The 23,735-nt window shown below is 44.6% G+C and overlaps 1 protein-coding gene across 1 annotated transcript; it reads right to left on the reverse strand.

Annotated features, from left to right (window-relative positions):
* Window positions 1–977: 977 nt before the first annotated feature.
* Window positions 978–18,462, reverse strand: LOC311129182 (proline-rich transmembrane protein 4-like; the record flags this gene model as incomplete). Its single annotated transcript, XM_084161495.1, has 2 exons — window positions 978–3,028; window positions 17,256–18,462. 2 exons carry the CDS (start codon window positions 18,460–18,462, stop codon window positions 978–980), a joined length of 3,258 nt encoding a protein of 1,085 aa, XP_084017621.1.
* Window positions 18,463–23,735: the final 5,273 nt, after the last annotated feature.

Below are 23,735 nucleotides of genomic sequence, written 5' to 3' on the forward strand. Positions count from 1 at the left end.
TGACCTGAGACTTGGTGAAAACAAAACATGCACACTAAAATGTTGACATTTCTCTTTATTTAATCATGTTTTGAGGAAAGAATTAATGACAGTTTTAACATAAATAAATTAGTAAGCGGTTCATATCAAATGTACTGTGTGTCAGTCGGAAGTTAAAGCACAATTGTATCGGTGGGATCCTACCAGTAGAGGTCACTGCTGCTCTGCTACAATGTTGCTGTTTGTTAAAATCAAGCTTTCCTTTATTGGATGGATCTTAAAGCACACCTCTAACATCTTTAATGCTTGATGTAGAGGCTCACAAACAGAATTACATTTTACTGCATTGAAACAACTTGGCATTTAATAACAATCTTACTCTATGAAAATGTTAAGTACGTTTGTTTTATAAGTCCCATGTAGCTCAGTTGGTAGAGCATGGCCCTTGCAAGGCTGTGGGTTCGATTCCCACGGGGAAACAGTATGGAGAAAAAAAAGTATGAAAATGTATGCACTCACTACAGTAAGTCTCTGGGTAAGAGCATCTGCTAAAATGACAATGTTAAAATAAGATTTCAGTAGTCTTGTTTATTAAGTGCTTATTTCAATCACAGTATTATTTATTTGAATGCAAAATGTTTGTACAAATGTAGTGTGCTTTCCTGTTTCCTTCTTGAAATGCACAGGAAAACCCACAACTTTTATTAACGTATCAAACTTCATCATCCAATAGCATATGTGAAAAAAAAGTCAAAATTTCTCCTTGGCTTGTGGCATTCTGTGGCAATTAAAAGACCCACGTCAACATTCTCAAACAAACGCTCTCAGTTCATTTACTCAAACATTTGGCACTATTTTACCTTTCTTGACAATGAAGGCTAGCCTAATTAATCAAACCGCTTGTTGCTCCTTACAGAACGCGACGCCATCTTGAAATCCTCTTCACAATATTTCAGTCCAGTCCTCAGTCTTTAGCCCTTGACTGTTGAGAGCTCTGCCTACAGGTCAATTGTCTCACTGCAGATGCTCATCGCATCAATCTGTCTGCAGACATTGATGAACTCCTCTTGTACGGACCGGTCCGCTTCAGACTCTAGGTCAAGACTCTCCTGTGAGGCTGACCCTAGTGTGCAATAGTGTATCTGTAGGTGTGAGCCCTGGTGGCTGGAGGCTGTGATGCAGCCTGAGCTGCCGCCTAGGGATGGGGGTTGGGCGTGCCCATCTGGGCTGGAGTAGAGGACCAGAGAGGACCCCCTTAGGGAGGGTCTGTACAGGGAGCAGGAGGAGGAACTTTCCCTCCAGCGATCTGGGGAAGAGCAGCTGGAGTTGGAGGACAGGGAGGGAGATGGTGGAGCACCCAGGATGGTGTCGCCCACCAGGGGGTGGTTTGGTAGAGGGGTTGGGGGCGGGGCAACCATCTCCACACAGGAGGTCGTCCGGTACAGGCCTGGGTCGGCTGAGAGGGTCGCTCGAAGCACCTGGCCACCATTGGGCAGGGTGGACGTGGAGTAGGGGATGTTAAGTGACAGGTCACTACAGCAAAAAGCTATGGACGGGCTGAAGATGCTTATGGGAAAGAGGTCCTCGCTGAAGAGCGCCTCGTCAATACTACGGCGTAGGTTGATGGGCGATGGCGGCCGCAGGTCAGCCGTGGAGTCGCTGGTGAAGGAGGAACCCCCGGACGCCACTCCACCTCCCCTGTCCTCGGGCTTGCTGGAGCCAGGCAGATCCAAATTCAGGTCCAGGTCTCTGTAAGCCAAGGCCCGGTTGCTGTGGTACAGGAGGTCCAGACCTAGCCTTTCATCCACCAGCGTGTAGAGGGGCAGGCACTCAGTCTCCCCGTGCCCAATGTCGCAGATGGCCAGCTTCTCCTGCTGGCTCAGGGTCCACTGGTAGGTTCCCGGCATAATGGGCGACTTGATTGCCAGCAGCTCCGTCCAGCAGCTTCCAGGCTGGGGAAGGTGGTCGGAGCAGTAGATCGGCTGGGACACCACCAGGGCTAGGGTGAGACAAACCCCGGCCTCACAAACCCTGCAGCTGAGCTGGAAGGTCCACCAAGGCCAGGGGCGGAAGACCTCTGCCCCTCCGGCCAGCCCCAGAGCGTGGAGCATGGCGTACAGCTGCAGCCCAGTGCATGCCAGGCAGAACAGAGCCGAAAGGCACACTGTCGCAGCCGCACGGTCCCAGTCCCTGCTCTCAGCAAAGGGACAGCGGTTGTATCGCTCAGCTGGCGTGGGCGAGGTGTTATTCAGGTGGTAAATGTGCTTTGAGTCCGCCCGCACGTAGCAGAAGAACACAAAATAGGCGGCAGATAGAAAAGAAGCCAGTGCCACAAACGCTCCCCGGGAGATAAGTGAGATGAAAAGGCAGAAGGGCGCCCTTCTCTGGTAGAGCCTTAGCAGTGCGACGGGACCGAAAGCTGCAGCGAAGTGCAGCAACACCAGACAGGCCAGGAAACAGGGCCTCTGGAAGGCAGAGTAGGATAGCTGCATCCTGGAGCGCATGGAGAGGAGCAGGAAGACCAGGCCGAAGGCTGCAGTCAGGCAGGGGAACGGGGCTTCGTAGAGCAGCAGGGAGGCCTCGGTGGAGGGCAGCCGGTACTGGTGGCCGTAGGCATCGTAGAGGAGAGAGAAAGCCCTGGTACACCCTGCAGCCAGGAGGAAGACGTTGACCAGGGCGAAGTAGCCACAGCCGGAAGGGCAGCGCAGGGGCAGGCACAGCAGGTTGAGTGCCGAGGCCAGGGTCACCATGGCAAAGATGGAGCCCAGACCATACACGTGGGCATCCCAGGCTAACCCCCAGGTGGCCATGGCGCTGTTCCAGTCAGAGTGCAGGGGAACAAACATGGGCCGGGCCGGAATCAGGAAGGGGTTATTTGATTGGTTGGCGGAGGGGGTGTTGGCGGTGGGGAGGACGTCAGAGGTGGTGGGCAGTGCCCAGGTGTCGGAGACGTTGCAGATTCCTGAACGTTCCTGATTGCAGTCTGGGAGGTAGGTGGCTTCACTGCCTGTTGGGTCGGACAGCCAGTCTTCAGGATCAGGAAGGTTACCTGAAAAAACATGGAAAACTAGAGAATTTAAATTTTGATTCCATAAAATGTTGATCTCTTCCTAAAAAGTGATTTATCATGAGGTTTGAAGTGAAGTCCACCTGTGGCCATCTGACCGTCCCTAATATAGAACTAGGAAAACCCATCAGACAATATATTTAGAATATAGAATGATGCCATACGCAGCAGCATCTATTCAGCACGCTGCTGCACAGCCACATCCGTCCTCAAGATGCTGTTTTCCTATAACAGCATAGTAATACAATTCAACAGCAGAGGGCATCACCCAAGAGAGTCCGTTCTAAACGGGCACACATGAGAATACACAACGTTTACTCAACATCAGAGCCTAGACAACGATTGGCTGACGGCCAAGTCTGCGAAAGCATGATTATCCTGTTAATCCTATATAAAAGGCAAAAGCTGTAAGGAGGCAACTTCCAACTGGGCTGGGCCTAGAAAGGGTGGAAGAGAAAAAGAGGGATCAGTGTGGCCAGAAGACCACAGAGCTGCTTCCTTCTTTCTATGACATAAGCAGCCAGTGAACATCTGTTGTTTCCATACAAACATGGCTAATGATGATTGTGTTTACATGTTATATAGTGCACCGTTGGAGGAAATTCCTGTTCGTGGCTTGGCTCGGACAGACTGGGAGTGTCCCTTTTTAAATGGTACATGTAAGATGAATGCATGGTAGATGACTTGGATGTGTGTACCTAGTAGAGCCATTACACACAAGCCAAATGCATCACAGATGGGCACCAACGACAGTTTTCCTCACACAGTTTTAGGCTCTTCGTTTTCAAAACGAGCTTTACAGACTTCGGCAGCCAACATCATACATGACGTCCATAATAGCCATTAGACAACGCATTATCCTCAATCTATGCCACTTCAGTATAACAGATCAGCTAGAACTTCAAACAGATCAGTGGGTACCCATTTATTTCCGTGCTTCTCCTCACTCCTATAGAAGAGGTGAAAAGAACCGAGAGAAACAGGCCTAATTACATCTTGTATCCAGACACACACACACACAGCCTCATCAGTCATTCAGGCCCAGCCCTAGCAGATATAATCCACAGGAGGTTGGTGGCACCTTAATTGGGGAGGACGGGCTCATGGTAATGGCTGGAGCAGAATCAGTAGAATGGTATCAAATACATCAAACACATTGTTTCGCTCCGTTCCAGCCATTATTATGAGCCGTCCTCCCCTCAGCAACCTCCTGTGGTACAATCGCCTTTTTCTCCCTGTTTAATGCAAGAGTGCTTCCTGTTAACATGGTGTGTGTGTGTCGTAGAAAGGTTGTGTGTGTCGTAGAAAGGTTGTCACTCTCCACCTCGCATCAGCCTTGCAGGCCTCTCATGAGCCGACCAAAGGAACCTCTCCACTCTAATCAGGAAGCCCTAACAATAACACTGACTCCTGAACAGTTCTATCAGACTGACTCGAGTGGCTGATCCTTTTAAAGAGGGGCTTTAACATAAACCTCAGTGCTGTCCTGCAGAGTCTCTCTCTCTCTCTCTCTCTCTCTCTCTCTCTCTCTCTCTCTCTCTCTCTCTCTCTCTCTCTCTACTGATTGTCTTCTTTTGGCACTCATTTAGTCTTCATTCCCTGCTCAGCCCCCGACTCCCGAGTTGAATCTCGGTGTGAGTTGATGATGAAACTGTCAAGCTTGGGGAAATATGAACCTGAGTGAGCGAACTGTCTCGCGGCGCAACATCACCATTTTTATTTTACCTCTGACAGCCAGCTGTGAGCCGGGCGACCGTGGCTTTAATCATGGCGCTAATGCGGTGAAATACTGACTGACAATGTTTTAAGAGGCTTTGTTTTTGCCCTGATGCAGGGTTTTTTCATTAGTCCCGCTGAATCTTTAATGGGCAGAAATGAAAGGCGGTTAAAACGGTTCCACCGCTCACCGTTCCATGATGTTTCTCTATATCTCTCCAGTCCCCTGTAGGATATAGTGTAGCCTAGCACAACATGGTTATTGATAAATTCCCTTTAAGTTTTGCACAGTTGCACATTTAATGAGAGTCCGTTCAGCTGAATATATAGCAGACTCTGCAGTTATGACAGTCTTGTACACGTCTCAATCCACTGAGGTGAATCAGCACACTAACTGCTCTGACATTGCTTATTACACAACTAATGAGTCTGGAGGGTGAAATGAACATTAAATTGTATTTGTTCTGACAGGGTTAGAATTACACTGGCGCCCGGGGTCTGGGCACTCCGATAACAAATCAGTGCCCCTCCCCAAAAGCATTAACATGGCACCCCCATAGAATATTAGTGTTGGTTCAGCCCACTATTTTTCAGCCACCCCTATGAGTCAGTAACTTATTGGAACCATCCCTGATGATGACACCTACAGACAGTAGTTATATTGTAATAATGTTATGACAAGAGGTTGCATATCTGTCACTAAAATATTCCCTTTGAAGATAACTATTATTACAGGAGAGACGAGAACCAGTGTCATAACAATAATGATGTAATTTTGTCACTACAGACCCCCTGGTTCGATTCCAGGCTGTATCACAACCGGCCGTGATTGGGAGTCCCATAGGGCGGCGCACAATTGGCCCAGCGTCGTCCGGGTTTGGCCGGTGTAGGTCGTCATTGTAAATAAGAATTTGTTCTTAACTGACTTGCCTAGTTAAATAAAGGTTAAATAAAAATTAATTTTAAAAAACAGTGTGGGAGATGTGGGAGGGGTTTAACACAAACAGGAAGTGCCAGGCGAGGCGACTGCTACTGATGAGGGCGGTCATGTTGTGGCAGGCCAGTCGCTCGTTCTTCCCGTTCGTTTACTTTCCTGGGCGATGCCCTAGCTGGCCTGGCCCGGCGGGCACAGTGGAAAACATGACCAGGGTTTCTGGACATGGGCCAAGGGTTCCTGTCTGTCTCGCTCGGGTCAATTAATCGCCATCGGAACGTCCAGCCAGTCAGCCAGCTTGGATACCGGCCGTTGGAATACCGGCGGTGTGAAGCGGACAGCCAAGTCCGGTCTGTTCCATCGCGTGTTGCTGCCTAGTCTACATTCCACCTGTGACAAACCCCCTCAGGCTTAGTCAGCCGCATATGGATGTCATGTCACTGCCCGGATTCAATGCCAACAGCCAACGTTCTGTGTATGCCCTTTGTTTTATCCATTAGATAATACGTGAAGCAGACACCATAGTCAATAACAAGCTACTTTGCAGTAGATTGGACAGAGATGAACAGAGATGTTTGTAGATGGGCATACCGTAAAGTTAGAAAATATAGAAAAATATGCAAATCCAATTTATCAGGTGCAGGGCAGAAGAACGGATCAAAGAAAAAGATGACCTGACGAAGATTCAACTCGGATCGAAGCGTTGACTTTTTTTGTGCGTATGATTAAATCATCATGGGAACATACCTGAGTTGCGGAAATACTGTAAGGTTCCCAGAGCTCAACAGAAGTTGCGCGATTAGTATCAGGCTTAAGTCAGACAAACTTTTACTAATTGAAATGGTCTATGGCGACGTATGTCTCCTACCTCAGCTGTTTTTATCTCAATATCAAATAATTTCTGGGCAACAATTAAGTACCATATTGTTTTTTTATTTTTATTAAAATGGTGAAAAATAAACAAATTGCTTCTTAGCAATGAGCAATTTCTTTAGCAATAATTTTGCTAGGACAATGGGAGTCTGAGTGAGGGGCCTAAGCATTATGGGTGGGATATGGAACATCAAAACTAGCTGTTATTGGCAGAGAGGTTGGAAACTCTTTGTTATTGATATATGGGCGGCAGGTGGCCTCGGGGTAGAGTGTTGGGCCAGTAACTGAAAGGTCGCTGGTTCGAGTACTGGAGCCAACAAGGTGAAAAATCTGTCGCTGTGCCCTTGAGAAAGGCACTTAACCCTAATTGCTCCAGGGGCACTGTACAATGATGACCCCACTCCCTGCAGGTGTCGCAGGGGGAGTTGGGATATGCAAGAAACACATTTCCATTACACACTTGTGTGTAACAGGACAAATATAAGCACCCCCCAAATTAGTATTGCATGTCACCAGGCAGGGCAAAACTCCATCCCACCAAAACAGGCAGAAATTGCAGGCGGTCTAGTCAAACAGCATTATGCATTATCAGCATTATCACACTATCATTCCAACCTCATAGTGTGGAAATATAGGTAACTGCCAAAATAAAGGAACCACCACGAGCCGCCAGAACAGCTTCAATGTGCTTTGGCAAGTTGGCATAGATTCTACAAGTGTCTGGAACTCTATTCGAGAGATGCGACACCATTCTTCCATGAGAAATTACATAATTTGGTGTTTTGTTGATGGTGGTGGAAAACGTTGTCTCAGGCGCTGCTGCAGAATCTCCCATAAGTGTTCAATTGGTTGAGATCTGGTGACTGAGACGGCCATGGCATATGGTTTACATCGTTTTCATGCTCATCAAACCATTCAGTGACCACTTGTGCCCTGTGGATGGGGGCACCACTCCCATCGGGATATAAATGATTCACCATAGGTTGAAGGTGATCACTCAGAATGGCTGTGTATTAATTTATGTTTACCTTGCCCTCTAAGAGGTTGAGTGGATCTAAACCATGCTGGGAAAATGCACCCCAGAGAGCCACCAGAACCTTCATTTACTTAAGTGTTTCCTTTATTTTGGCAGTTACTTGTATAAATACGACACAGGAAAATCACGTTTTTGACTGCACTGGGCCTTTAATACTCTTAATATGCCCCCTTTTTATTTATTTTCATCACATCAACTGATAGGTGAAAGATCACATCAGTAGTCATGAAGGAAATAGGACGAAGGGAACCAAATGAAGACTATTTGGCACAGGACCCCAGTGTAAACCTTGACACCTGACATGACTGCAGAACTCAACTCCTACCGACACCCTCCCCTCCATCTTTCTAATTGGTCTCCTGTTGTCCTTGCGTCAGGAAAATCCAAGGCTTCATTTAGCTTTCATCTGTTTCCTTCACTTTCAATTTAGCTATTCTCAGAAAGGCAATTTAGCCAGAACGAGTGTTGGATGAGCTGTCATGCATATTGAAGAGGAGAGAATTGTATTTGGTGGCAAAATGGGTTTAGTGGAAAGATCTGATATGATCCTAAAACTGCTTTACATCAATAGGACCCTAGCCTGCTACAGTCCTACATAGAAACATGTTATGGACTAATTTGACCATTGTTATGATATTTGTTTTGCATGATAAGGAGGCAGCAAATTCTCTCTCTCTCTCACACACACACACACGAGCCTGTGTGGTGACACGTCATCTGCAGTAGCACATTTAACTAGTCTATTTTTACAATTCGGCTGACTAGATCTGCTATTTCTGGGCAGTAATGTGGGTTACATCTGCTGCAGAGAAGTGGGTTTCAAATTAACTTCTTAATTTGTAATCATTCATGGCCAACCATCAGATGTTATTACTTCCTCTCTACCTGGGATGTTCTTCTGAAAAGGGTTGTTACTAATCAAACGAAGAGAGGGAGAGAGGTACTTAGCTAGACTTCGGCTGGTAATTGTTCAACAACACGATTCCAACCAACAGTCTCCTCCCTTTGGAGGCAATTAGAGACTGTAGGAAGAGGGTTGAGGGAAATGTTTCTGCCTGGCTGCTGTGGCTCTCCGACAGATTACAGCTAGTGTGCCAGATTGTAGCACTAATAGGCTGCTTTCCTCTTCAAACTGACAGTGTGTTGAGCTAGATTGGGGAAGTAAGTAAGTGAGGAGTGATTGGAGGGCTTGTGATGTAGTGTGTTCAAGTGTGTGTGTTTCTAAGGGTGTGTGTGTGTGTGTGTTTCTAAGGGTGTGTGTGTGTGTGTGTGCGTGTGTATCTTTGTGTGTCCAGTATCTTATTTGTGTGTTTGTGTGATGTTAAGAGCGGTCCAGTTACCTGTATCAGTGGCTTTGATGTTGTTGTCGTAATGACTCCTGCTGGTATGTGTATTTGTATTTATTATGGATCCCCATTAGCTGCTGCCAAGGCAGCCGCTACTCTTCCTGGGGTCCGGCAAAATTAAGGCAGTTATACATTTCTAAAAACATTACAGTACATTCATACAGATTTCACAGCACACTAAGTGTGTGCCCTCAGGCCCCTACTCCACTACCACATATCTACAACACAAAATTAATGTGTACGTGTTTGTATAGAGCGTATGTTATCATGTGTGTGTATGCATGTGTCTGTGCCTATGTTTGTGTTTCTTCACAGTCCCCGCTGTTCCATAATGTGTATTTTTATCTGTTTTGAAAATCTGATTCTACTGCTTGCATCAGTTTCCTGATGTGGAATAGAGTTCCATGTAGTCATGGTTCTATGTAGTACTGTGTGCCTCCCATAGTCTGTTCTGGACTGGGGACTGTGAAGAGACCTCTGGTGACATGTCTTGTGGGGTATGCATGGGTGTCTGAGCTGTGTGCTAGTTGTTTAAACAGACAGCTCAGTGCTTTCAACATGTCAATACCTCTCACAAATACAAGTAGTGATAAAGTCAATCTCTCCCCCACTTTGAGCCAGGAGAGATTGACACTGTGTACATCCAAGGGCCAGCGGTGCTGCCCTGTTCTGAGCCAATTGCAATTTTCCTAAGTCCCTCTTTGTGGCACCTGACCACACTACTGAACAGTAGTCTAGGTGCGACAAAACGAGAGCCTGTAGGACCTGCCTTGTTGATAGTGCTGTTAAGAAGGTAGAGCAGCGCTTTATTATGGACAGACTTCTCCCCATCTTAGCTACTGTTGTATCAATATGTTTTGACCATGACAGTTTACAATCCAGGGTTACTCCGAGCAGTTTAGTCACCTCAACTTGCTCAATTTCCACATGATTTATTACAATATTTAGTTGAGGTTTAGTGAATGATTTGTCCCAAATACAATGCTTTTAGTTTATATAATATTTAGGATGAACGTATCCTGTGGTGTCCTCTCTTCATACCAATATGTCTCTACGGGATCCACCCCATCCTCAAGGTTACGGGAATACTCTGTCTGTAATCTCGAGGTTGCCGAGAGAAAGTGAGACAGTTTAACCCTGAACTGGCGTGTCTTGGAAGGCAGTTGAGAGATGGGCATGGCAGAATGGGAGGATGATTTCTTAACCTAGATATGTCAAATGCATCCTTCTCTCATCCGTTTAGCCGTAGCCAGCCATCCGTGGTCCAGTAGTCGGGCCTGTGTAGTCTAATCACATTGTATTTTTCCTCTGTGTGTGTGGATATGCATCTTGACCTGTTACGGCCTGACATCAATGTCTCTGCCACATAATCCATTTTACAGATATAACAAGGGAAAAACAACGGCAAACATTTTCCATTTATCTCAAATCAAAACACTCAGACAGAACAGAACAGAGACTGCCTTATTCTAAAGCCACAGAATCTCTCTCTCTCTCTCTCTCTCTCTCTCTCTCTCTCTCTCTCTCTCTCTCTCTCTCTCTCTCTCTCTCTCTCTCTCTCTGTGTGTTTTGGTGCAGGAGAGAGAGAGGAGCAGGGCTATTAGAACTACTCACACTGCTGCTACCATTTTGTCTGGTCATCACAAAGTTACATAAACCACTATATTATACTATACTGGTGATCAGCTAAAGTTTGGGATAATGAGAGAAAGATGGAGGGGAGGGGGGGGGGGGGGGGGGATTGAGGGCTGTTATCTTCTTATCCTGATGAATATATATCACACTGTGCCTACATTATTATAAGCATAGCATGTTGTATCCATATAATTTCCTGCTTAGTTATTACCTTTACCTGAACTGATCTGTTCTTACATTGATTGCCTCTAGGTTCTAATGTCCATCTGTTTGCTAGCAGCGCTAAGGTTTATCCCTCTCTGCACTCTTAGAGGAGATTCCTACTCTTAGAGGAGATTTCTACTCTTAGTGGAGATTCCAACAGTTAGAGGAGATATCTACTGTTAGAGGAGATTCCTACTCTTAGAGGAGATTCCTACTGTTAGAGGACCTTTCTAATGTTAGAGGAGATTTCTGTGGTTTAGAATAGCTGCAGTGCCAGTTCTTCTACCACTCCTGAGACCAAGGAGCTCTCCTAATGATAGCAAGGCAATGGAGTGAATCGTGTGTCTGTGTGTGTCTCTTTGTGTGTTTGTGTGTGTGTGTGTGTGTATATAATGTGTGGCAGCATTATTTATAGATCTTGTTTGTGTACCCTCTTGACTTAGTTCTCTCTGTGTGTGTGTGTGTCAAAGTGCATATTTCTAGGTGTGATTCGCCACAGCTCCAGTATTTAAAGGATCTAGCTCAGTTCCTCTGCTTTGCATGATTGGGGACACACACACACACACACACACACACACACACACATATATAGAGCTTAGAGTGATGAGGAGAAATAGAAGCGGGTAGGATAGGAGGGTGGAGAGAGACAGACAGTCATATTAGGTTTCATTAAAACTGGATATAGCTACAATACCCCATCCTCCAATTTCCTGCCCTCCCCACTCTTGCTCAATGCAATCAGAATATTGCATCACTGTTCACAGGCTTATTGGGTTAGTTGTCTAGACTCATATTAATGGGGTTGCATTGCATTCTCTAAATGAATATTTCAACGAATGACTTGAGTATTAGTAGTAACCTTGGGTGATGAAATGTGTGTGTGAGAGATGTGTGTGTTTGCCTGATCAATAGTCTACTCCCTCAATTCACATTTTAGACCCTAACAAACACGAGCCTAGCGATGCACAGGATGGCAACGGCTAATCAGGGTTACCGTGGTAACGTGGTGGCAGCATGTTAGCCGATGATGTCGGGTCTACCGCTGGGTTCAAGTAATTTCCCCCGACCTGCCGTGCTTCAAAGTAGAAACACAAACAGGCAAAACCAGGCAGTTTATTAAAACACGGGTTAAATCACCTCGGGATCGCTTCGTTTGTGGTGTATTTGCGGTTGAAGAGATTGACCATACTGTACCACATTTCCGACCCCGGCTAACCTCCACGGTCTGATTTGCCATTGGTGCTTTTAAGAGCATCTAAATGAAATCAGCCACGGTTCAAGTCACATGGTTGATGTGAAAATAGATCTAGTTATATATGTGTGTAAAAACACTAATCAATCCAACCATTGAAAATACATGGGTTCTGCTACAGTCCTATGGCTGTGTTGTATGGTATATACAGTGCCACTGTATCATATGCAGATAGTTATGGAATGTGTATGGGTTTAGTCTTGCCACCCCCCATTAGTGTTGATGAATATGCTAATGTAGGGACAGAGGTAACGGGAGAGGGGTAATCTGTTTGGGAAAAAATTAGTGGAGATGGGGATCTGAAGCACTGCCATGATGGGTTTAAAGAGACACATTTTTCATCCCCCACACCTCCTTGGCCACAGCCACCCTTCTCCTCCTTTACTCAATCCTTTCCTTACCCCCTCCTCCTCTTTCCTCCTCTTCTGTCATAAGTGACCTTGCTTTGCTCTCTGCAGCTGGAGTGTTTCTTTGAAAGGGATGAGATAGGGATAGTGTTACCGTATGGTTTGCTTCTCTTCCACACACACACACACACACACACACACACACACACACACACACACACACCCTTCAAGGACGAAGGTGACACAACAAGCGCATTCTGAATCAATGGAAGCTCATCCCAGTCATTTGGTTGTGATTTGCACGTCTCCAACAGTGAAAAGCCTTTCCTTACATACACCTCTCTGAAACAGAAGGCTTTGATGGGTGGACATTCTCCTCCATAACCGAGGGATAGAGGATAATGTATTATAGTACCGGGTGTTGTGCGCTCTTTTCACATTTCAATCTCTGCTAGGGGTGTTTGGCGACGTATGAGGTCCGCTTGTTTTGTCGCTGCAGGATTCTGCACAAGACAAATGTATAGAATGTCTCTGCACTGAAACAGAAGGGATGGAGGACAAAATAGCAGAGTTCTCTCCCTCTCAGTTTTCCTCCCTGCTTTGATAATCACGAGCTTCATCCCTACAGAGACATTTTAGCCCTCCACAACAACCCCAATGACATGGTGTTTGCAGCAAAGAGATTGCAGGAGGAGGGAAGGAGAGGTGGATGGATGGAGGGAGAGGGGGAGACTAAATGACGAGGAGCATGTTTAGCATCCATGAACAATTGATGTCGAGGAGAAAGGAGCGTATGGTCCCATATGATTGGGGGTGGTTTCGCTGAGTTTGCTGTTGGAATACTGATACAGGCCACAGAGTATTCCCTCCCTCCCTCCCTCCCTACACTCTTAGAAAAAAACAGCATCCCTAGACACAACACAGTCATAATACTAGCTGAACAGCATCCCTAGTCACAGTCATAATACTAACTGAACAGCAGCCCTAGACACAGTCATAATACTAGCTGAACAGCATCCCTAGACACAACACATTCATAATACTAACTGAACAGCAGCCCTAGACACAACACAGTCATAATACTAACTGAACAGCAGCCCTAGACACAGTCATAATACTAACTGAACAGCAGCCCTAGACACAACACATTCATAATACTAACTGAACAGCATCCCTAGACACAACACAGTCATAATACTAACTGAACAGCATCCCTAGACACAACACAGTCATAATACTAACTGAACAGCAGCCCTAGACACAGTCATAATACTATCTGAACAGCAGCCCTAGACACAACAGTCATAATACTAACTGAACAGCAGCCCTAGACACAGTCATAATACTAACTGAACAGCAGCCCTAGACACAGTCATAATACTAACTGAACAGCAGCCCTAGACACAACAGTCATAATACTAACTGAACAGCAGCCCTAGACACAGTGTCACGGATTCAGCCGAGGCTGCTCCTCCTCCTTGCTCGGGCAGGCTTCGGTGTTCGTCGTCCCCGGAGTACTAGCTGCTGCCGATCGATGTTTTGGTGTTTGTCTTGTTTGGTCTTTATTGTTTACACCTGTTTCCCATTATGTTTTATTGTGTTCCCTTTATAACCCTCTGTTTCTCATTGTGTATTGTGCGTAATTGTTTTGGTCTTTGCGGCAGTTGCCCATGTGTGCAGGTCTTATTATTTCCTCGCTGTTTGAGGTTGCCTGTGTACTTTGTATTTTGCACTGCATCCAGTAAAGTTTCTGCCAGTAGCTCGGTGTCCTGCTCTTGACTTCGCCTACCGCATACACATCGCTGTGACACACAGTCATAATACTAACTGAACAGCAGCCCTAGACACAACACAGTCATAATACTAACTGAACAGTAGCCCTAGACACAACATAGTCATAATACTAACTGAACAGCAGCCCTAGACACAACACAGTCATAATACTAACTGAACAGTAGCCCTAGACACAGTCATAATACTAACTGAACAGCAGCCCTAGACACAACATAGTCATAATACTAACTGAACAGTAGCCCTAGACACAGTCATAATACTAACTGAACAGCAGCCCTAGACACAACACAGTCATAATACTAACTGAACAGCAGCCCTAGACACAGTCATTGTCACGGATGCCGCCGAGGCTGCTCCTCCTCCTTGCTCGGGCAGGCTTCGGCGTTCGTCGTCCCCGGAGTACTAGCTACTACCGCTTGATGTTTTCGATGTTTGTTTTGTCATGTCTAGTTGGTACACCTGTTTCGCATTCTGTATTGATTATGTCACCTATAAGTTCCCCTGTTTTATGTTTGCCTTTGTATGTTATTGTCCGCTTGTCTTTGATGTATGGTTCGGTATTTGGCTTATCGTGTTTATTACGCACTCCGCGTATTTGTTCTCCTCTTGTGTTTGGAGGCCGTTTATTTTGTGCGTATTTAGTTTGCAAGTAAAGTCGTCTTGACTTATCCTCTGTGTCCTGCGCTTGACTTCACCACCGCATCCACATCAGCATTTTTGACAGTCATAATACTAACTGAACAGCAGCCCTAGACACAGTCATAATACTAACTGAACAGCAGCCCTAGACACAGTCATAATACTAACTGAACAGCAGCCCTAGACACAGTCATAATACTAACTGAACAGCAGCCCTAGACACAACACATTCATAATACTAACTGAACAGCAGCCCTAGACACAACACAGTCATAATACTAACTGAACAGCAGCCCTAGACACAGTCATAATACTAACTGAACAGCAGCCCTAGACACAGTCATAATACTAACTGAACAGCAGCCCTAGACACAGTCATAATACTAACTGAACAGCATCCCTAGACACAACACAGTCATAATACTAACTGAACAGCAGCCCTAGTCACAGTCATAATACTAACTGAACAGCAGCCCTAGACACAGTCATAATACTAACTGAACAGCAGCCCTAGACACAGTCATAATACTAACTGAACAGCAGCCCTAGACACAACACAGTCATAATACTAACTGAACAGCAGCCCTAGACACAGTCATAATACTAACTGAACAGCAGCCCTAGACACAACACAGTCATAATACTAACTGAACAGCAGCCCTAGACACAACACACTGCTGTATTTCACATAGAGGACACCTAGATATAGCAAAACAATGCATCAGTATACTGATTCAAAATAAGAACACAAATACTTACAGATCCAAATATTACACATTACCAAAAATATCCTAAGACACCACATACTACCATAGCTATCCCTAGACAAACCGTAACAAACTAAACGAAAGCTGCCATGGGGATTATCCTCCAAAGTTCTGCTAATGCCCAGACACAACACAGTGTGCTGTGTTGCACTAAACATAACAAAATAAACTATTATTATTCTCACTATCAATCATCTGTACGTTCATCAAAGATAATCAGTCCCTCCAGGTTTTCACTGGGATTTTTTGTGATATTTGCGGGCTAAGATATTTGATTTAGCTGAAGTAATTCTGACATTTTGCAATGCAATATGCAATGATTTTGTCAAATTTATCGCGAAAAAATGCTGACGAGTGAAAATGTTTGTTGACGTGTAGCTCAGCTGGTAGAGCACGGCGCTTGTAACGCCAAGGTAGTGGGTTCGATCCCCGGGACCACCCATACACAAAACATTTATGCACGCATGACTAAGTCGCTTTGGATAAAAGCGTCTGCTAAAATGGTATATTATTATTATTACGTGTGGCTTGATTGAACCATATTATGCAGTAAATGTGCGATGATTGTTTGAAATTGCGTGCCCTCTTTTTGTACTGCGGCGATGGGTCAGTTTTATGCGATAATATTGCGACGATTCAAATGTTTTATGCAGAAAATAGTGCAGTGATTGGTCAAATTTGCAAGCCTTTGCATTATATGCAGGGAATTGTTGATTTTTCAAAAACATTTGCAATCGCGGAATCCTGTAGGGACTGATTGATGGCATGTAAAGTGGCAACATAAAAGGGGTTACGGGGGTTATCCACCAACAATATGCTTATGCTCTCTATTATTATCATACATTGTTTGCTGTTAGTAATGGTGTGCTGAAAGCGACAGAAATGTGTAATAATAATGATAATTGCATAAATTCCAGTGAATAGATATTTGCAATAACATACAGTAGGACCCTGTACCATTCTCCCGTGACACTGCCTTCTGGTTAGCCATAATCGTCTCATCATTGTATCACCTCACCTTTGACCCTCCTATGATTTATGTGCCTGTACAGGGGGGAGGGGCTTCCTGAGGTTCATTATGAATACAGACTCCAGACAGAGCCAGCGTCGCTACAGTGGTGGTGGGGGATGGCGCCAGGCTACGGGTACTCCCTCAATGTCATGTGAAAGTGATACTAACCACCTCCCTTACACTACAGTACCTCTCTCTCCTCCCCCTCCCCTTCAGGCACAGTGGAGCGTTCCAATATTGTCTGTTTATAAAAATAAAACAACCACTGCATCATTTTTAGGGTCTGTTCTAATGCGGTGGAATTGCGTCTTTCCTTCCATCCTTGGAGTGGTCATGTATGATAGGGACATGATAGGGTAGGGGACAGTGTGGTTTCCACTACATTGGTTTCACCAAGTGATTAGGAGAAGAATAGAGATGCAAGTATTTCAACTAGGTCTTGGGCTATATTAGCTAAAGATGAGTTTGTGTCGACTTCAAACCCATGACTACCATTTCAGAGATGCCATCCATCATTCACTGCCTGCCGCCTTTTTCTTGAAAAGACCGAAGACCCACATTTGGCTTGAATGATTGATCACATCCATTGAGTGTCATTTAGCCTGCCATCACTAATACTAAATCAATATGTCTATTGATGTGTTGGAGACTTACCTCCTGGTGTTGGTGAGTTAACCCTTAGGCTTTGAGTTGTGCTTGGTGTTCTATCCTCTGCTCCATCCTCTATTCTCGTGGTGGTGTTCGCTCCCGGTCGTTCCTCCACAGGCCCGGCTTTGGCCTCAGAAAAACCCAGGTCTGGTGAATTCTGAGTTTCGGTGACCGTGGCCTCTTTAGTTCCAATGTCGGTGCTTACGGTCGAGGCCAGCCGTCTTGTGGTGACCCTGGTTTGAGGGGACGTGGGTGGGGTGCCAGAGTCAAAGGGTTGTCTGGTCAGTGTGGTCTCCACCTGTGTTGGATTGACGGTGATCCTTGGTGGAGTTGTGACCAGGGTTGTGGGGACTGTGGTTTGTGGGGACGTCAGGAGTGGGACAGAGGTTGTGAGAGGGTCACTCTTGGAAACTAGTTCATCTTGGATCTTTGTTTCCTTGGGGAAAGGTTTAGTGGTGACACTCCAACTGTCCTTTGGTATTTGGGCCGTTTCTGGTGACATGTGTGTGTGTGTTATTGTCTGTGGCAGTGTGTTTGTGCTGGTGAGACTATCGGAGAATATATCAACGCCCTGTGACATAGAAATAGAGGATATGGAATCTAAGACAGCGGTTATAGAATCTAAGATATCTTTGGTGTTTATTTGTGTGCTCTTGTTAGGAGTGACTGTCTGTGAGTTTGTTACCGTTCTTATCTCAGTCGAGGTGGGGTGATTTTCAGTCCAAGAGGTGATGGTGGAGGATTGAGGGGTTTTAGAAATACTCTCCACCCCAAACCCTGAACGTCCCTGTGAATTCTCAGGCTTCATTCGTCCCTCTGTTGGTCTCTCTGTTGGTCTCTCTGTTGGGTTGTCCATCCTTCTCTTGGGCTTAATCAGTCCCTTTGACGGTCCCTTTGTTGGTCCCTCTGTTGGTGTGGTCCTTTGGGGCCCTTCATTCTTAATCTGTGACTTCCCTCCCCACAGGTTGAGCGAAGAAAACGGAATCGACGGCGCCGCCGGGAGTGATGGGAACATGGACAAGCTGGGCTGCTTTGGCAAGGACCAGCTCATCCCCAAGCCTGTGACTGGCCAATAGGACCATCCCTTACTGGCAGGCGGTCCTGTCGGCTTCGTAAGATCCTCCTCTTTGTCCGCAAACACCGTCGTGTGGAGAAGAATGGCGAGGAGAGAGCACCTTAAGCACAAAGCCATCATCCGGCGAAGACGAAGCATGTTGCCGACAGTGAAGCGGAGCGGTTAGTTAGGCACCGATCACATACTGTCCTCCATTCTCCGAGCCCCCTAGGGCACGTTGGCTCGCTCTCCTGTGAAGTGACCTAAAAGACAGACGCACACAGGACATTGAGTGACATACTTTCACTTTGTCACAGTACAGTTAGTTTGACTTGATACAAGGATATGTGTCGTTGACCCGATATGTCGCTGCTGGATTGTTTTTGTTGTAGAGGTTATTTTTTAGGGGAGTTTTCTGCTCTGTTTCTTTTAGTGCTTGACCTGATTTTTGTCTGTTTTTCCAGAGAATATATTATATCACATGTTGATGAAACTGTGCCACCCATAATAAAGCATGGCAGCCATTAAAATGGACTGCTGAAGTTAGCAGGCTGGAAAAATTGCCACAAGAACGACGGTATTATTGGACACATATACTTAGTGGTTTCATATTCTGCGGTCAGTATTTGTGTTAGGAAGTTATGTGTTATTCATATGTATACTGGGTATGTGTCTTGGGACAACCAAACGTGAAATATACTGCTGACCAATCACAAAAGAGACTAACTGACCAGTTGTCATGTATTTTCTCAGCACTTTAGTTAGTGCTAACTTTTACATAATGGGAGTGACTCTGTGTGTGTGTGTGCGAGAGAGTGTGTGTGTGGGGGGAGAGTAAGGGCCTCCGTCCTCTGTATAGAAATGGAAGGGGAACTCTTTTCTTGGAGGGGAGGAACGGGTGGTTGAAAGTCTTTGCCCAGTTTCCTCAGTGAAGAGATTGGAGCACCGATGGAATTTTCCATTGAGAACAACCTGTGTGCTTTAGTTGTGTTTGAACCCCCACCTCCCTCCAACTCTCCCCTGCTTTCTTTCATTCCCAGTTTGATTTGTTCTTTAAAACAAGGAGAAACCCTCTGTTTAAGTGAGAGTGTGTTTTCCGGTAATGAGAAAATTCTCTCTCTCTCTCTCTCTCTCTCTCTCTCTCTCTCTCTCTCTCTCTCTCTCTCTCTCTCTCTCTCTCTCTCTCTCTCTCTCTCTCTCTCTCTCTCTCTCTCTCTCTCTCTCTCTCTCTCTCTCTCTCTCTCTCTCTCTCTCTCTCTCTCTCTCTCTCTCTCTCTCTCTCTCTCTCTCTCTCTCTCTCCCTCCCTCCCTCCAAAGCCCCCAAGACATTAAACCTTTTTGAGTTTGTTAATTCTTGGTGTGTTACAGAAAGTCAAATAAACGGTACATTCTGTTCTTTAAAAGAAACACATTGCCTTTTTAGTTTCACGCTAAACCATTTAAATTAGCTATTAAGCTTCAGAAAAAACAATGCCTCTGCCCTGATTGTGTTTTTGTTCAATTTGACGTATATTGATCAATTATTTACACAAAGGGGATTATGTATTATTTAGTTTGGCTAACATTCTCCAATTTCACTTCCCTCACTATCAATTACACATGAATGCCAGCGTCCTGTTTCAGTCAGAGGATTAAATGACTAATTACTGTCTATGCCTTTCATAGAGAGCAGTTAAATATACCCCCCCCCCCCCCCCGAAATATTCTCACACATAATCATTAGATTATTATATGATTTTATGTACATGTCTATCATCCTGCCATGTGAAAATGTGAACCGTATACCACTTAAAACACAGGAAATCTAGATTTGAATTTGTTTGCCTCTGTTTAGTCCTCTGTGAGTAATCAACTCAGTTTTAGCGCACTTGTCGTCTGTTGTAGCAATGAAATATATACATCTGTTAGGGAGGCCTTTGTCTTTCCTGACATGCAGCAGAACAAGTGGAAAGAGAGAATGAGAGAGAGTAATAAAATAAGATAAACGTGTCTGTGGGGAAATTTACAAGCCTTCTCTTTCTTCACTGGTGTTTTGTTCCACTGCCCCTGACAAAGACAGGTCCTGGCCCACTGCACTGTGCTCAATGGAGCAGAGAGAGAGAGAGAAAGAGAGCGAGAGAAGGAGAGCGGGTGTGGAGGGTTGGAAGGGGAGAGGGACAGGGGGATATAGATGGAGAGAGAGAAAGAGGGTGAAAGAAATATAGATAGTGGGAGGGAGGAGATATAGAGAGAGACGGACAGACATTGACATGTTGCATTCGGACTTCATGAGAGTCCACTAACTCCTTTCTAATCTCAAATGCTTCACTCAGTCTATTGCTAAATCTCTCGTTTAGTGTGTGCATAAGTGTGTATGTACGTGCTTGTATGTGTGAGTGTGCGGCGTGCACTTCCATATGTGTGCGTTTACCCTCATCCACTCTCTTAACCACCACCCATCACCATGCCAATCACATCCAATCCTTAAACAATTTCTCCATAAGGATTATCATCATTATTCTGCCATCACCCTATCTGTCATTTACATTTACATGAATCTCCAGGACAATGGCTTTAGTGGTCTGCTGTGCGACCGCTGTGGTACTGAGAGGATAGAGATGGATATCTGATTGGAGACCGGGCCTTCAACAGCCTTTTTACATTTTACACTAATGAAGTGATTTTAAATTAAGAATTTTGGTTAGGTTTATATATATATATATATATATATATATATATATATATATATATATATATATATATATGAATGAGAGAGAGAGAGAGAGAGAGAGAGAGAGAGAGAGAGAGAGAGAGAGAGAGAGAGAGAGAGAGAGAGAGAGAGAGAGAGAGAGAGAGAGATAAAGAGTCTGAAGTGTGTCCAGTGAATTAGAGGTGTTGACACTCGTCCTCCCTGAGAGATTTAAATGGATTTCTGCTGGATTTGAGAGGATTCCCAAATGGAGATGGCTTGACTCTGGGCGACACCACTTATATTTAACAGGTTGGCCATAGCCACATGAAGGCACTGGGATCGATGTTTCACGCTCCTTTGTAATGGACTGATTTTCGTGCCCGCAAGTCTCAGATTTTCTGAAGTGTGTGTGTTTGTACAGTGCCTTCAGAAATAATTCACACCCCTTTACTTTTTCCACATTTTGTTGTGTTACAGCCTGAATTTAAAATGGAATACATTGAGATTTTGTGTCACTGATCTACACACAGTCACCATAAAGGCAAAGTGAATTTTGTTTGTAGACATTTTTTGCAATTAATAAAACATTTAAAGCTGAAATGTCTTTAGTCAATAATTATTCAACACCTTTGTTATGGCAAGCCTAAATAAGTTCAGGAGTAAAAATGTGCTTAAATCGCATAATACGTTGCATGGACTCATTCCGTGTTCAATAATATGGTTAACATGATTTTTAAAGACTACCTCCATCTCTGTATCCCACACATACAATTATATTTAAGGTCCCTCAATTGAGTTGTGAATTTCAAGCACAGATTCAACCACAAAGACGGGGGCCTTGCAAAGAAAGGCAACGATTGATAGATGTGTAAAAAAAAAAAGCAGATGTTGAATACCCCTTTTAGCATGATGAAGTTATTAATTAGGCTTTGGATGGTGTATCAATACACCCAGTCACTACAAAGATACAGGAGTCCTTCCTAACTCAGTTACCGGAGAGAAAGGAAACTGCTGAGTGATTTCACCATGAGCCCAATTGTGATTTTAAAACAGTTACAGAGTTTAATGGTTGCGATATGAGAACTGAGGATGGATCAACAACATTGTAATTACTCCACAATACTAAACTAATTGACAGAGTGAAAAGAAGGAAGCCTGTACAGAATAATTTTTTCCCCAAAACATGCATCCTGTTTGCAACAAGGCACTTAAGTAATACTGCAAAAAATGTGGCAAATACATTTTATTTTTGTCCTGAATACAAAGTGTTATGTTTGGGGCAAATCCAACACATCACTGAGTACCACTCTTCATATTTTCAAGCATGGTGGTGGCTGCATCCTGTTATGGGTATGCGGAATACAGCTATATGCACAGGCAAAATCCTAGAGGAAAACCTGGTCCAGTCTGCTTTCCAACAGACACTTGGAGAGAAATTCACCTTTCAGCAGGACAATAACCTAAAATACAAGTCTACACTGGAGTTGCTTACAAAGAAAGTTTTAACTTAAATCGGCTTGAAAAGCTATGGCAAGACTTGCAAATGGCTGTCTAGCAATTATCAACAATCAACTTGACAGAGCTTGAAGAATTTAAAAAAGAATAATGGGCAAATATTGTACAATCCAGGTGTGCAAAGCTTCTTTTGCAGATACTTTTTTAGCAGAGACTTAAGCAAAGCGCATCTCAGCTGTAATTGCCCCCAAAGGTGCTTCTACAAAGTATTGACTTGGGTGTGAATACTTATGTAAATGAGATATTTCTGTATTTTTCAATACATTTGCAAAAATGTCTAAAAACATGTTTTCACTTTGTCATTCTGGGGTATTGTGTGTAGATGGGTGAGAAAAAAATATATTTAACCCATTTTGAATTCAGGCTGTAACACAACAAAATGTGGAATAAATAAAGGAGTATGAATACTTTCTGAAGGCACTGTATGTGTGTGTGTGTGTGTATGTGAGAAAGACCATGAGTGTGTGATTGTGTCTATCTGCCTGTGATTAACTGTAATATAATAATAATAATATTTGGTGGGTGCTTATATTTGTCCTATTTCATAGAAATTTGTTTTTTGCATATCCCAACTCCCGGAGACACCCTCGGAGAGTGGGGTCATGGCCACAGTCTGCCATTATCAACGGCGACCCTGGAGCAATTAGTTAAGTGCATTGCTCAAGGGCACATTGACAGATTTGTCACTGTCCACTCGGGAATTCGAACTAGCAACCTTTCAGTTACTGGTCCCATGCTCTAACCTCTAGGCTACCTGCCGCCCCGTGTGCGTGTGCCTACCTGCATGTGTGTGGGATGAGTGCGAGTTGGAAAGTGAGGAGGGCTATATTTACGAAGCCCTGATACCCCAGTCTCTATGGCTTCATCCTATCTAGCTCACTTCACTGGCCTTGGGTCTGGCCAGGAATGTCAATAAAACAGACTCAATCAAATTGGCCACTTCACCTTGAGCTAGAAAGGATTTATTCAACCATGTGGGTGGCCGACACTTCATTTGAAGATAAAAACATTATTATCTTAAAGTATACTTTATGGGCCAGTTTCCCAGACACAGATCAAGCCTAGTCCTGGACTAGAAAGCACTTTCCCTGGAGAATCTTCATTGCAAGTTATTTTTGGTCCAGGACTAGGCTTGATCTGTGTCTGGGAAACCGTCCCTATGCGTAATACTCTTGGTTTCCTTCTCATCCTGGCGATTGTTGAGAAATTACGAGACATTATTATCCAAATGAGGAAGAATTTAATC

The sequence above is a fragment of the Coregonus lavaretus genome, assembly GCF_964263955.1.
Source record: "Coregonus lavaretus genome assembly, chromosome: 5".
NCBI lineage: Eukaryota > Metazoa > Chordata > Actinopteri > Salmoniformes > Salmonidae > Coregonus > Coregonus lavaretus.